Source organism: Lolium perenne, chromosome 3 (assembly GCF_019359855.2).
Source record: "Lolium perenne isolate Kyuss_39 chromosome 3, Kyuss_2.0, whole genome shotgun sequence".
Lineage (NCBI taxonomy): Eukaryota > Viridiplantae > Streptophyta > Magnoliopsida > Poales > Poaceae > Lolium > Lolium perenne.
Genome location: NC_067246.2, coordinates 296,876,874 through 296,893,477, shown reverse-complemented (window position 1 = coordinate 296,893,477; position 16,604 = coordinate 296,876,874). Strand labels below are relative to the sequence as shown.

General features: G+C 41.3%; 1 protein-coding gene and 1 long non-coding RNA gene across 5 annotated transcripts; both read right to left on the bottom strand.

Annotated features, from left to right (window-relative positions):
• Positions 1-9,526: 9,526 nt before the first annotated feature.
• LOC139838219 (uncharacterized) lies at positions 9,527-9,997 on the bottom strand. Its single transcript, XM_071827601.1, has one exon. The coding sequence runs from the start codon at positions 9,995-9,997 to the stop codon at positions 9,527-9,529; it is 471 nt and encodes a 156-aa protein (XP_071683702.1).
• A 2,927-nt stretch (positions 9,998-12,924) lies between these two features.
• On the bottom strand, positions 12,925-16,307 carry LOC127345076 (uncharacterized). 4 transcript variants are annotated; one of them, XR_007878414.2, is made up of 4 exons: positions 15,211-16,307; positions 14,762-14,827; positions 13,533-13,825; positions 12,925-13,319 (listed from the first exon to the last, which is right to left on the bottom strand). It is a non-coding gene; the product is annotated as an uncharacterized lncRNA (long non-coding RNA). The 4 variants fall into 4 exon arrangements; XR_007878417.2 differs by having other exon boundaries at positions 14,762-15,326; positions 16,073-16,307; XR_007878411.2 differs by having other exon boundaries at positions 14,762-16,307.
• Positions 16,308-16,604: the final 297 nt, after the last annotated feature.

Below are 16,604 nucleotides of genomic sequence, written 5' to 3'. Positions count from 1 at the left end.
AACTGGCACTTCGGCATCTCGTCAATAGGTTAGTTCCGGAAAACGCATAAATATGACATAAAGTATGCACAAAACATGTAGATATCATCAATAATGTGGCATGGAACATAAGAAATTATCGATACGTCGGAGACGTATCAGCATCCCCAAGCTTAGTTTCTGCTCGTCCCGAGCAGGTAAACGATAACAAAGATAATTTCTGGAGTGACATGCCATCATAACCTTGATCATACTATTGTAAGCATATGTAATGAATGCAGCGATCAAAACAATGGTGAATGACATGAGTAAACAAATGAATCATATAGCAAAGACTTTTCATGAATAGTACTTTAAGACAAGCATCAATAAGTCTTACATAAGAGTTAACTCATAAAGCAATAATTCAAAGTAAAGGTATTGAAGCAACATAAAGGAAGATTAAGTTTCAGCGGTTGCTTCCAACTTGTAACATGTATATCTCATGGATAATTGTCAACATAGAGTAATATAACAAGTGCAATATGCAAGTATGTAGGAATCAATGCACAGTTCACACAAGTATTTGCTTCTTGAGGTGGAGAGAAATAGGTGAACTGACTCAACATAAAAGGTAGAAGAAAGGCCCTTCGTAGAGGGAAGCATCGATTGCTATATTTGTGCTAGAGCTTTGGTTTTGCAAACAAGAAACAATTTTGTCAACGGTAGTAATAAAGCATATGTGTTATGTAAATTATATCCTACAAGTTGCAAGCCTCATGCATAGTATACTAATAGTGCCCGCACCTTGTCCTAATTAGCTCGGATTACCTGGATTATCATCGCAATACATATGTTTTAACCAAGTGTCACAAAGGGGTACCTCTATGCCGCCTGTACAAAGGTCTAAGGAGAAAGCTCGCAGTGGATTTCTCGCTTTTGATTATTCTCAACTTAGACATCCATACCGGGACAACATAGACAACAGATAATGGACTCCTCTTTAATGCATAAGCATTCAACAACAATTAATTTTCTCATATGAGATTGAGGATATTTTTCCAAAACTGAAACTTCCACCATGGATCATGGCTTTAGTTAGCGGCCCAATGTTAATCTCTAACATTATGCATGCTCTAACCATTCTAGTGGTAAATCTCCCTTACTTCAGACAAGACGGACATGCATAGAAACTCACATGATATTCAAAAAAGAGTAGTTGATGGCGTCCCCAGCAACATGGTTATCGCTCAACAAGCAACTTAATAAGAGATAAAGTGCATAAATACATATTCAATACCACAATAGTTTTTAGGCTATTTGTCCCATGAGCTATATATTGCAAAGATAGAGGATAGAAATTTAAAGGTAGCACTCAAGCAATTTACTTTGGAATGGCGGAGAAATACCATGTAGTAGGTAGGTATGGTGGACACAAATGGCATAGTGGTTGGCTCAAGGATTTTGGATGCATGAGAAGTATTCCCTCTCGATACAAGGTTTAGGCTAGCAAGGCTTTTTGAAACAAACACAAGGATGAACCGGTGCAGCAAAACTCACATAAAAGACATATTGTAAACATTATAAGACTCTACACCGTCTTCCTTGTTGTTCAAACTCTTTACTAGAAATTATCTAGACCTTAGAGAGACCAATCATGCAAACCAAATTTTAGCAAGCTCTATGTATTTCTTCACTATTAGGTGTAAAGTATATGATGCAAGAGCTTAATCATGAGCACAACAATTGCCAAGTATCACATTTTTCAAGACATTATACCAATTACCACATGTAGCATTTTCTGTTTCCAACCATATAACAATGAACGAAGCAGTTTTAACCTTCACCGTGAACATTAAAAGCTAAGAACACATGTGTTCATATGAACCAGCAGAGCGTGTCTCTCTCCCACACAAGCATTTATTCAAACAAAAACAAAAACCAAAACACACAGACGCTCCAAGTAAAGTACATAAGATGTGACCGAATAAAAATATAGTTTTAAGGGAGGAACCTGATAATTTGTCGATGAAGAAGGGGATGCCTTGGGAATCCCCAAGCTTAGATGGTTGAGTCTTCTTGAAATATGCAGGGATGAACCACCGGGGCATCCCCAAGCTTAGAGCTTTCACTCTCCTTGATCATATTGTATCATCCTCCTCTCTTGACCCTTGAAAACTTCCTCCACACCAAACTCAAAACAAACTCATTAGAGGATTAGTGCATAATAAAAAATTCACATGTTCATAGATGACACAATCATTCTTAACACTTCTGGATATTGCTCAAAGCTACTGGAAGTTAATGGAACAAAGAAATCCATCCTACACAGCAAAAGAAGCAATGCGAAATAAAAGGCAGAATCTGTCAAAACAGAACAGTCCGTAAAGACGAATTTTAAAGAGGCACCAGACTTGCTCAAATGAAAATGCTCAAATTTAATGAAAGTTGCGTACATATCTGAGGATCACTCACGTAAATTGGCATAATTTTCTGAGTTATGTACAGAGAATTAGGCCCAGATTCGTGACAGCAAGAAATCTGTTTCTGCGCAGTAATCCAAATCTAGTATGAACCTTACTATCAAAGACTTGGCACAAAAATGCAATAAAATAAGATAAGGAGAGGTTGATACAGTAGTAACAACTTCCAAGACATAAATATAAAATAAAATTACTGTAGCAAAATAAACACATGGGTTATCTCCCAAGAAGTTCTTTCTTTTTAGCCATTAAGATGGGCTCGGCAGTTTTAATGATGCACTCGCAAGAAATAGTATTTGAAGCAAAAGAGAGCATCAAGAGGCAAATTCAAAACAAATTTAAGCCTAACATGCTTCCTATGAAAAGGGATCTTGTAAATAAACAAGTTCATGAAGAGCAAAGTGACAAACATAGGAAGATAAAACAAGTATAGCTTCAAAAATTTCAGCACATAGAGAGGTGTTTTAGTAACATGAAAATTTCTACAACCATATTTTCCTCTCTCATAATAATGTCCAGTAGCATCATGAGCAAACTCAACAATATAACTATCACATAAAGCATTCTTATCATGAGTCTCATGCATAAAATTATTACTCTCCACATAAGCATAATCAATTTTATTAGTAATAGTGGGAGCAAATTCAACAAAGTAGCTATTATTATTATTCTCATCATCAAATATAGGAGGCATATTGTAATCATAATCAAATTTATCCTTCATAACAGGCGGCACCAAAAGACTATTATCATTATAATCATCATAAATAGGAGGCAAAGTATCATCAAAGTAAATTTTCTCCTCAATGCTTGGGGTACTAAAAATATCATGCTCATCAAAGCCAGCTTCCCCAAGCTTAGAATTTTCCATAGCATTAGCAACAATAGTGTTCAAAGCATTCATATTAATAACATTCCCATTAGCATGCATATAAAGTTCCATGGGTTTTTTAATTCTCTCTTCAAACACATCATGTCCTAATTCAAGATAAAGTTCATAAAGATCTCTCATATTTTTGTTGTTTTCCATTATGCCTAACTAGTGTAAACAAGAAACAAAAAGATGCAATTGCAGGATCTAAAGGAAATAGCTTCGAGTACTTACAACGGCGCCGGAAAATAGCTTAGTAGCCGAGATCCGGAGTGTGAGTACCTTTTACCTTTCCTCCCCGGCAACGGCGCCAGAAAAGTGCTTGATGTCTACGGGTGCTTCTATTCTTGTAGACAGTGTTGGGCCTCCAAGAGCAGAGGTTTGTAGAATAGTAGCAAGTTTCCCTTAAGTGGATCACCCAAGGTTTATCGAACTCAGGGAGGAAGAGGTCAAAGATATCCCTCTCATGCAACCCTGCAACCACAAAGCAAGAAGTCTCTTGTGTCCCCAACACACCTAATACACTTGTCAGATGTATAGGTGCACTAGTTCGGCGAAGAGATAGTGAAATACAGGTGGTATGAATAAGTATGAGCAGTAGTAACGGCACCAGAAAAGTGCTTTGCTGTCCAGGACTGGCGTGTAGTTGATGGTGGTAATATTGCAGGCAGTACAGATGCAGTAGAACAGTAAACAAGCAGCGATAGCAGTATTTAGGAACAAGGCCTAGGGATCATACTTTCACTAGTGGAAACTCTCAACATTGCAACCATAAAGGAGTATAAATAAGCACCTCACTATGCTATTCCGAATTACTCTCTGGCAAGATAACGAACTCTAATTCATCATGTAGGCAAACCTTAAAGATGTATTCCCAAGTACTAATGAACACCCCACGCTGTCACTTTGAGCATTCATAGGAGGTACTAACACACCACAATTTCATAGAGACATCCAACTCAAATCATAACTCAGTGAATAAGTATTCTGTGAAATATAGCCTAAGAGACCCACACGGTGCACACACTGTCACCTTTACACACGTGGGACAAGGAGTCTCCGGAGATCACATAAGTAAAATCCACTTGACTAGCATAATGACATCTAGATTACAAGAATCATCATATGAATCTCAATCATGTAAGGCAGCTCATGAGATTATTGTATTGAAGTACATAGGAGAGAGATTAACCACATAGCTACCGGTACAGCCCTTAGCCTCGATGGAGAAGTACTCCCTCCTCATGGGAGATAGCAGCGTTGATGAAGATGGCGGTGGTGTCGATGGAGAAGCCTTCCGGGGGCACTTCCCCGTCCCGGCGGCGTGCCGGAACAGAGACTCCTGTCCCCCAGATCTTGGCTTCGCGATGGCGGCGGCTCTGGAAGGTTTCTCGTACCGTGGCTTTTCCGTATCAAAGACTTAGGTCAGGGGCTTCTTATAGGCGAAGAGGCGGCATCAGAAGGGGTCTGGGGCCACCAGACACTAGGGCGGCCCCCCCTGGGCCGCGCCGCCACCATGTGTGGGCCCCCTGTGGCGCCTCTCTGGCGGCTCTCGGGTGTTCTAGAAGCTTCATGCAATCCTAAGACTCTGGGCGTTGATTTCGTCCAATTCCGAGAATATTTCCTTACTAGGATTTCTGAAACCAAAAACAGCAGAAAACAGGAACTGGCACTTCGGCATCTCGTCAATAGGTTAGTTCCGGAAAACGCATAAATATGACATAAAGTATGCACAAAACATGTAGATATCATCAATAATGTGGCATGGAACATAAGAAATTATCGATACGTCGGAGACGTATCAACAGGCCCAAACCAAACTGACTCAACTCATTAAAAACCCTAATTGGTCCACATATGAGCATAGACATAAAATACGATAAATAAGATAACTAGCTAGGTGGAGTCCTGAAATTGGGCTTCACCTTGGCCTTCATGCTCGTATCAATCCTTGTCCTTTTTATTGGACTGGTTCGCAACCATTCTAGCCCCAAATTGAGGTTCCTGGACCATCATCGCTTGTATGCTGAATAGTTCTGCTGCATGGTTGTAGCCTTGGTCGGGGGTTATTGAAATTTTGTTGGTTTGAAGGTGTTCTTTGGCTGAAAGGTGACATTTGTGTTGTTTCGTTGAACCACCGTGGGAAGTTAATTCTGCTGAAGGTTGGCGCCGGTGCCCGTCTTCTGCTGCACCACTGCTAAATCAACCTCTTGGTTCTAGTGTTTGTTTCAATCGTAGCCAGGACCTCCGTTTGCACCACCACTAGGCCTGGTGCCTCTAAACTCGTAACGACGGTGGTTCCGATACCCATTGTTACCATTGCCTCGACCAAAAAAAATCATTACCTCCAACGCCTGGGTGAAACTCACCATAGCCACCCGATCGACCTCCACCTTGGAATTCATTGAATTTGTTGAAATTACCCTGATTGTTGTAGTTGGCCTGGTTGTTGAAATTACCATGGTTGTTGAAGCTCTGGTTGTTGAAATTTCCTTGGAATCCCTGGCTACATCCATTCCTTGGATCTTGATATCCTCCTTGTTGAAAGTTGCTTTGGTCAAGTGCCCGATCACCTCCACGAAAGATCTGCCTCGGACCTCCACCTTGTCCTGCCGCATCAACTCTACCACCAGCATGGTGCGCCATTGCGACAACACTTGGCCATTGCCGATCTTCTTGATTGCCACCTGGAGGAACCCTAGGAGAGTATTGGCACGATTGCCTCCACACGAACCCAAAGATCCCCCCCCCCCCCAGTCCAAAACCTGGAGAAACTTCCCTGGGCCCGTATGGCCCATCTTAGGAGTTGACCCACGGAATATATGCAATAGATGGTCATGTGATGTATGCTCGCTCCAACACTTCTCCAATAGGGAAATTTCTAAGTAGCATCGGGGCCATGTGTGTTTTCTGGTTGATCAATAAACATTAATTGTTAAGTAGTGCTTATTATAATCTACCTCACAAATTACAAATAAATAAATGCAATGTCTTCCTTTTCTCTCGTTAATGTTATATATATTCAGGTCTTTTCTTATTCACGTGTGTAGTAAAATTGTGTAACAATTATTTTATTTTTCACAATGATTTAGGTGGACTTGGTAGGCAGTACCCTCAATGTGGTTTGCCAAGTGTCAAACATTTATGGTCTTGATCATAGTTCCAGTAAGAGAAGCAAAATGATGATCATAGTCCTTGTAATATAACTTTCAGGTTTGCGGGTTCCAATATCATATCAAAGTTTTTGGCAAAGGAAATGTGGCTCGAAGACGAGAGACGGCACCAGTTAGCGCAAATATGAGCATGAAACATCACATCCTCCCTCCTTCACCTTGTCGTCAAGAAGTTGGTACAGAGAGGTTTTGGCTTGTTTCCGTCTAGGTCAAAGATTTGTCTGTTTGCTTCACCCAAAAAATCAAATCTGTTTTTTAAGGAATTTTTTTGTGCATGCTAAAAAAATCGATTGAAGAAATTTTGCATGTATATGGCTTTGGCATGCTGACCATGCATGGTTGGCTGTTTGCAGGCGGTGGAAAGCGTGGAGAGGTGCGGCATGATGAACGGCAGGCACACAGAAGGAGGGTGTTGTGGTGAGCAGATTCTGGTGGGGCGCCTCGACGCCATTGTGTACCAAAATCGGCAGGCTAACATCCGAACTGATCCTTCTAATTAGGTGAGCCCTAAGTTCTAATCAATTTAAGTGATGATTTGTTTCATCGATTTGTTATTTTAGTGTCAAATATCGCTCAACTCAAGATTTGTGATGTGGAAAACTCTTGTGATACAGACCAAAAGGAAATTCAATTGATAGTCACTTGTGCGGAGTGTGCTACATGAGCTTGGTCGTTAGTTCAATTGCAGTGGCTGGCAAGTATAGCTAAATTAGCTTGGTCATGCCATATAATTTTTAGCTTTAATTATTATGCGTTGCAAGTTATCTAGCAAAGGTGTATACTACATCCGTTTCAAGAAATAAAGCTCACACGTATTTCAAAACGAACGTTGACCATAAAAATTGAGCAATAAAATCTTGATTATATTATATGTAATTAGTATCGTTGGATTCATATTAAAAAGAATTTTTTAATGATACTAATTTCATACAAACAATATGTATCTATTTCAAATAATTTTGGTTAAATAAAAAACACGTAAAACAAGATTTATTTTGAAATAGGTGTGCACATCATTCCTTGAAAACGAAGTAGTACTTTACTTGTGGGCACCTTGTTCTTAGGAACCCATTCCTCTGCTTTTTATGGGGGCGTCCACCGCGTGTCGAGCTGTAGGGCGGCGGTAGTCACATATAAAGACTTTGTACGGTTCTGTGCCAATCTAAATCGTGGGTGCTGATTACGGGCCGCTTTGATTAGCAGAGCGTTACCTTGTTGCCGTATGATTAGATTAGAAGACCGGTTATTTTTGTCGTTTGTCCGCGGCTGGCGCTTTCGGCATGAGAACGGAGGGAGTACAAACGGAGGGAGTACGACACGGAGGGGCTCTCGATCCTTTGTACTCCCTCCGTCCCGGTTTACAGGGCCTATGCATATCCCAATATCATAAATTTGATCAATATAATACTCCCTCCATTCCTTTCTATAGTGCCTATAGATTTTTGGCATTTGTTTCAGAATATAAGGTTGTAGCTTAGATTTTTTTCAATTACCCCCTCCCCATTCAGCTCCCAAATCGTTCAGCTCCCAAATTTATTATGGTAAGTTAGTAAGATATGGATTTCCCAAATTTTACGTTGATCTCAAATTGTTTAGCTAGGGGTCTTGTGTACAAAATACTCTTGCGCTAATTTCCGTGCTAAAAAACTATAGGCACTATAGAATGGAACAGAGGGAGTATAAGTTTTACAATATAAAAATTATACCATTAGAAAGTACAACATCTGAACTTTCTAATGATATATATTTTTTTAGTATATATATCATGTTATGTTGGTTAAATTAATGATTTAGAGATACACGTACGACCTATAAACCGGAACGGAGGTAGTAGTATTGTAGCGCCAGCTTTTTGTACGGATTATTTAAAAATAACGGAGGAAGTACAACGCTGTACGTTCCGTTAGAAAACAAATTCGGAGAATCTGCATCAACTAATAGAAACATGTCTACTCTTCGGGAAAACCAATCTGCAGCTCGGTCATGTAGCATCCCGATACTCGTACTGTTTTCCATACTGGGTCCCACTCCCACTGCCTGGCCGCTTTTCCTGCCCCCTCCATGCCACACTTCTTACACATATCGACACACGAGGCTTAATTATGTTAGAGCATGTCTAACAGGATCCTCAAAAACCCAACCTTCAAAACCAGTTTGAGGGTTGAGAAATTATCGTTTTGAGGGCCGAAAATCTCTGGTGCAGATCAGTGCCCTCAAACCAACCCTCAAAACAGAAAACCCTCAAAAATCGACAACATGTATTTCAACCAACTTTCATACAACAAACATAACAATAATCAACAACAAATAATTGTTCTAGTTATGATTACAACATCAAATAATTGTTTCAAGCTCACAACAATCATTCTACTTAGTACAACAATGTTTGAATCAAATAGTACATAGAAAAGTAAAACAAATATCCATTACAACAATGTTTGTATCACAAATAGGACATGGAATGAAATATGACCCCGAACAATGGCAAATCTTGCTTGCAAAACACCGAAAGCTCTCTCAATATCTTTGCGGGCTGATTCTTGTGCCCTCGTGAAATTGGCTTCTTTTTGGGATAAGGGCATCCCTCTCCTCTCTTTAATGGACTTCACAAGTGTTGCCCACTCGGGATAAATGCCATCGGTGAGATAGTATCCCATTGTGTACTCATTGTCCATGACCTTGTAATTGCAAGTTGGAGCATCACCTGAAACTAGTCTTGCAAATAAAGGGGACCTTTGAAGCACATTGATGTCATTGAGTGTTCCGGGCAAACCAAAATATGCATGCCAAATCCATAAGTCTTGTGATGCCACGGCTTCAACCACAATGGTAGGATCATGGCTTTTACCGCAATACATTCCATGATATGCCTTTGGGCAATTTTTCCATTTCCAATGCATGCAATCTAGACTACCAAGCATGCCCGGCCATCCCCTTTTTTCATTTGTCTCCATCAACCTCTTTGTATCTTCCTCATTGGGAGCCCGAAGATACCAATCACTATACAACAGGATGACCATCTTGGCAAACCTACGCACGGACTAGGTGGTAGTATCTTGGCCAATGCGAAGATACTCGTCACAGTAGTCCGCGGGTATGCCATAGGCGAGCACCCGCATTGCAGCCGATATCTTCTGGTATGCACTAAATCTCATGGCACCGACAGCATTTCTACGGCGCGTGAAATAATGCGAGTTGGCCTCGCAATCTTTCACAATTCTCTCAAACAAAGTACGGCGCGTGCGGTACCTTCTACGGAAGAGGCGAGGTGGGTATGTCGGTACCTCGGCAAAGTAGTCTTGCATGAGTTGCTCGTGGCCGAGTGCACGGTTCCTCTCGATGCAAAGGCGCCCTATCTGCGACCCCCTCCTCTGGTCCAGCAACTTCTTGCGATCCTCAAGATTTTTCACGGCGAGAATGACGACCATCATCTCCGTGTCATCGTCTTCTATCATCTCCTCAATGTCCGAATCGTCCGAAGAAGACCAATCGGAAAAATCCGACAACTCCATCTATTGTCAACAAATTAAACAACAATCAAACAACAATTAAACACCAATTAAACAACATTAAAGAAAAAAAGGAAAATAAAACTTACTGAGGCCGACGGCGGGGCGGAGGCGAGGTCGGGCGGAGGCGGCGGACGGTGACACGGCGGGGAGGGACTCGGGGACGGGCGGGGACGGGCTCGGGAGGCGAGCTCGGGACGGCGGGGCAGCAGCACGAGGCGGGGCGGACGGGGGCGGACGGCGAGCTCTGGTGTCTACGCACGCTTCTTTTCCTGTAGACAGTGTTGGGCCTCCAAGAGCAGAGGTTTGTAGAACAGCAGCAAGTTTTCCCTTAAGTGGATCACCCAAGGTTTATCGAACTCAGGGAGGAAGAGGTCAAAGATATCCCTCTCAAGCAACCCTGCGATCACAATGCAAGAAGTCTCTTGTGTCCCCAACACACCCAATACACTTGTCAGATGTATAGGTGCACTAGTGCGGCGAAAAGATAGTAAAATGCAAGTAATATGGATGTATATGAGTGGTAATAGCAATCTGAATAAAATATGACAGCGAGTAAACATGCAGTGGAACAGTAAACAAACAGTGACAACGGCGCCAGAAAATGTTTGCTGGCGTGCAGTTGACGTGGGAGATAGGAATCTTTGTGGTGTGACTTTTCTATTCGGAGACAAGGCCTAGGGATCATACTTTCACTAGTGGACACTCTCAACATTGATCACATAATAAAACCACTCTACACTCTCTTGTTGGATGATGAACACCACTAATTGTGTAGGGCTACAAGAGCACCTCAATGCCGGAGTTAACAAGCTCCACAACATTCGATATTCATATTTAAATAACCTTAGAGTGCATGATAGACCAACGCAATTATACCAAGTACTAACATAGCATGCACACTGTCACCATCATACTATGAAAGGAGGAATAGATCACATCAATACCATCATAGTAATAGTTAACTTCATAATCTACAAGAGATCACAATCATAAACTACGCCAAGTACTACATGATGCACACACTGTCACCATTACATCATGGAGGAGGAATAGAGTACTTTAATAACATGACTAGAGTAGCACATAGATTAATAGTGATACAAAGCTCATCATATGAATCTCAATCATGTAAGGCAGCTCATGAGATCATTGTATTGAAGTACATGGGAGAGAGATTAACCACATAGCTACCGGTACAACCCTTAGCCTCGATGGAGAACTACTCCCTCCTCATGGGAGATAGCAGTGGTGATGAAGATGGCGGTGGTGTCGATGGAGATGCCTTCCGGGGGCAATTCCCCGTCCCGGCGGCGTGCCGGAACAGAGACTCCTGCCCCCCAGATCTTGGCTTCGCGATGACGGCGGCTCTGGAAGGTTTCTTGTACCGTGGCTTATTCGTATCAAAGATTTAGGTCAGGGAGCTTTAAATAGGCGAAGATGCGGAGTCGGAAGGGTTACGGAGGCGCCACACAATAGGGGGGCGCGCCCCCCCTTGGGCCGCGTCGCCCTACTGTCTGGTGGCCCTATGGCCCTCCTCTGGTCCCTCTCGGGTGTTCTGGAAGGTTCGTGGAATTTTAAGATTCTGGGCATTGATTTCGTCCAATTCCGAGAATATTTCCTTACTAGGATTTCTGAAACAAAAAACAGCAGAAAACAGGAACTGGCACTTCGGCATCTCGTCAATAGGTTAGTTCCGAAAATGCATAAAAACGATATGAAGTGTGAACAAAACATGTAGGTATTGTTATAAAACAAGCATGGAACATAAGAAATTATCGATACGTTGGAGACGTATCAGCATCCCCAAGCTTAGTTCCTACTCGTCCTCGAGTAGGTAAACGATAACAAAGATAATTTATGAAGTGACATGCTACCAACATAATCTTGATCCAATAATGATGTAAAGCATATGAACTGAGATCAAATCACTCAAAGCAAATGTCTGTATTGATATAAGAGATGATAATGCAAGAGTTAAACAAGCTAGAAGTTTTTATAAACTATTGCTTCAAAGACATGAAACCGTACAAAGTTCATTAAAGATGTGTTAAGTATCCAGCATAGAAGTTCTATCCTTCATTCCAAGCATCAAGTAAATTTTCACAACATAAGAAGGATTCAGTCAAGTAAACATAAACATGAACGTCATGAATCAACTGTTTTGAAGTCTACTCAACCAGTGAGCGCAAGCATTTGGTATTAGCACCAGGATGTTATGTCATAAAGAACTTTAATGGGGGTTTGGAAGGCCAAATGGAAGAAAGTCTTACAAAGCTATAAGTGATCATTAGACAAGAGGAAGTCTTATGATCGAAGCTATGCAAGGAGTAGTGATTGCCATGCAACGGATGCACATAGACACTACAGGAAATATGCTAACTCACGACCCTCCATATTGGTCACAGAATGGTCATTGTGCGTAATTTGTGACCACATCGTGACCAAAAATTGTTGGTCGGCAGTTGAGTGTCACTGACAGCTCACAACGACCTTTATTTTGTATTGGTCGTAGAGAACTATGACTAAAATAGATGGTCGTGAACACTACGACCAAAATTTTGGTCATGGGAAATCTGGTATGTCCACGTCAGATCCTACTTGGCAAATCCTACGTGGCAAATATGTGACCAAACCAAATGGTCGTGGATTAAAATCAACCCAGCCCAATTCCAGCATCCACATGGGCCAGATCAAATATTTCAGCCCATTTACATTTTTTTCCTATCAATTTAATCCTATCAATTTTTGTGAGTTACATGGGCCAAGCCCAACATGCCAGACTTTTTACCTTTTGGGCCGTACCTCAACAATTTCAGATTTTCTCATTTATAAATAATTGGCCCACTCATCAGATGGGCCCCAATTGTCAGTTTCTAAAAGTGGGTCATAGTTGTCAGGTTCATGTTCTTCAGCTTTCAGTTTACCAATATAAAAATATTTAAAGTTGACCAGATAGAAAACGCACATAATACTTCAAATAACAGCTACAAAACCACACGTGATGCTTCAAATAACAGCAAGACAAGTTTCCCGTTACATCATATAATGTAAATACTAATACTGTTTTTGCTGAGCAGGATTTCACGTGTCATATCTTGCGGCTGAGTGCAAGCCCAAAGATGGGTAGAATGATGCAGCTGGGCAGCCCTTCTCTGATGTTGCTCGCAGAAGATAGTAGCACGTCCATTGTCCTGTATTTATCTCCCCTCCCAACAACCAACGCCTCTTCGGAATCTTGTCCTGTATTCATCACTAGTTCGGTGTTCAACTTCATCTTGATGGCATTCTACATGATGCCAAATTTGGGCAGCATCATTGTCACCTGCAAAATAATCTTCATCATTATATTGTATAGAGAAAATATATGCAATTCATCTTGAATGGAAAATGACAGTTTCAACAACCGCAGATCTGAAAAATGGAGTTATGAATTCTGTTGACACTCATGTCCGATCAAGACAGAAAGTAGTGGAAACGAATACTTGACCCACAAAATAGACAATAAAACAGGATGTTAATTGCATACAACACATACCATTTGAGCAGCCTCTGACCTCATGTCCTGCACTCATTGACCATGTCCAAAACTCTGTAAGCGGCAACACTGGCCACATGTAGGCTTCCTCCAACACAAGCTATAGGACCTCAAGCAATTCACCATTTCCTGGAGACCATCGGCTGCTTTGGATCTGAGCTTTGTGCATGCTCTCTCAACAATGTTTCAGTAATGGTTATGCAACACTCATTAGACAACAATAGACAGTACCAGGCCGTGCCATTTGGTACACTCGGCTAACAAAATAACAGTATGAACAGTCCACTGTCGCCCTGTTACATGAAGCAGCGGATAAAAATCAGAAAAAACTGAAGACAATATATTATGAACAGACCATTCAGAATAGTGAATGCAGCTTTTATTATATAACACCCAGCAACCTTGTGAGCCAGAGTGTTGAATGCAGTTATTTGACTTAAATACTTAATAGTGAGCAAACTAAAACCAAAGAAATGAATCAACACGAGGTCTACTATACAAAGTTTTGAGACCATATTACACAGGTGTCAAACCTTCTAGTAGTTTCATAGGAGACATAGGATTACATCAGTACACACATTCCAACCTTTTAAAATACTACTCCCTCCGGTCTCTTTTAATTGACTCAGATTTAGTACAACTTTGTACTAAATTCGAGTCAATTAAAAAGGAACGGAGGAAGTACTAGGCACTGAATGACGAGGAGAAACTATTAAACTTAACACTGCTGTCAATAAGTTCTAAAGGGAAATGATGAGGAGAAAGTATTAACCATCATGGCATGTTACCTAAGCTGATACAAGAAGCATATCCAAATGGGAAATGACGAATAACTTGTAATGGCTAAAGATGACAGGCTTTCTAAAAAAAAGAGCACTGTAAATGTTATTTATTCGAAGCAGAATGGTGCTTATATCAATACATTGTATAAATTTATGCCCATATAAATAGACAAACAAATTCACAGGGCATGTGTGAAATGGATATGGCCAAAATTTTATGCTGATAAATTACCAATGCAGTGTATACGGCATACATTTCCTTGCTAACGATGAGCGTATAAAATGCAGTTAAGTGAGCCCATATGGTTCATTGAGCACACATTAAGTGCTACGATGACATTTTAATTAGCACATGATTGATACTATGATAACCTGTCTCTCGGTTGGTGGTGTAAGGGCTATTCTATGTTAAAGAGAAGTTTTAACAACCAAAAGTAAACCCAGAACCTTCAGCCATCTTCACAAAAGAAAAATACAGAGCAGCTGGCCTCATTATTACTACCTTGATGAAACCTAGATCAATGCAACAAGACGAAATCTATTAGCATCATTTTATTAGCATCAGAATAGGCAAAATAATTTATCAAAACTTCTCCTGAACATAATTCATCCTCATATATAGTTAAGTGTCTCAAAGAGGCAGTTGTATAAAACAATACCAAGCAAATGATGCATTCAAACTGAATATTACTAGGATTTTGGAGTGCTGACTCATGACCAGAATACAATCAGGATTTTTCATGCTATATCTTTAGCATTCATAGGAACATTCATTTTAAGCATCTAAAACTGCGGCTAGATCTGTAGTTTATTACAACCTTGGCTTATCAGGCATACAAATTTAAAAATCATGATAACATGATGATCCTAACTTGACAAATGGATACTGAACATACCCAGTCAGCAGATAAATAGCTAGACCTAGTAAATACACCTGAGCTGAGAGCCACAATAGTGAACAGTAGATCTGTGGTCAGGTCTTCATGATCCCAATTCCCGAGCTGTAGCACAACTTGTCAAGAAACATATGATGTTAGCGGGCGAGTCAGATACTGCAACTGGGTATATACAAGTCAATACAGATGGACTGGTGTGTTCAGCTCAGTCACTATTATTACGGCTTACCAAGGCCAAGCATATAAACTATCCGTCGTGAAACTAGGTGCTACACCATGCACAAAAATCAACTATATGAGCAGCAAAACAATCAAACTAGATAAATAATTAGTTAGTACTTGCAGAATCTGGTGAACTGAAGACCACATAAGTAAACACATGAGACAGCAAGGGAAATAACACAAAGGGTATTTTTCTAAAGACAGTAACTAGCAGTATTTAATCTACCAAACTTAAGTCAGTAGCTACTACCAGCAAAGTTAAATATAAATCCTGCTACTACCAGCATAGCATAATCCTAACCAATGGGTTATTAAATTGATCAATCAGTCAGTATTCCAGCATTAGGATTATACAATGATATTGGCGCAGCAATGCTTGTTCCTAACCAGGGAGCCTCTTGATCCAATAACCACTGATAGATACACCAAATACAGGAGCAACAAAAGAACTTGAAAATTCAATATACACCACGGATATGGAGCAAATTAATGTGAGAGCTGCTGCACATTTTTAGAGCAAAATGAGAATATTCGTTTCCTATGCATCCACTGCCTATGCACATACCGATTTCCATTATACATGCACGATTCCGGTACTACTACTTTACAAAAATGAAAGAACAAATTCCAGGAAATATACTTCTAGGAGTAGTAGAGACCATCACCGGGAGCATGAGATTGGTGAGGTGCGCTCCAGCAGCATGTCGTGATCGTGAACGCCGCCGGCAGCATGACAACACATCGCCGTGCCTCGGCCTGCCACAGGATGCCAATCAGGGTAACCACCGGCGGGTCGACCTTGTGGTGCAGGGAAGAGGACGCCAGCGTCGATCTCCTGCGGTGGCTCGTTCAGAAGGGGATGGTGGAAAGAGGCCTTGATGATGGGGAACGAGGAGGAGGAGGGGTCGCCGGCGCCGGTGCAGTCCATGGCGCCTGGACGCGGTCGACCGCGTGCTGCAGTACCTCAGGTTGCCCGTGTCAGTGAAGGCCGGGGCTTGATGTCCGGCTGCATCTGGCCCGCGCGGTGCAGCCGATTGATGTCTACGCCCCCCTCCTTTTCCTGTAGACAGTGTTGGACCTCCAAGAGAAGAGGTTTGTAGAACAGCAGCAAGTTTTCCCTTAAGTGGATCACCCAAGGTTTATCGAACTCAGGGAGGAAGAGGTCAAAGATA

Excerpts from the sequence above, each read along its gene's own strand:
- LOC139838219 (XM_071827601.1), bottom strand. The coding sequence starts at position 9,997 with ATGGAGTTGTCGGATTTTTCCGATTGGTCTTCTTCGGACGATTCGGAC.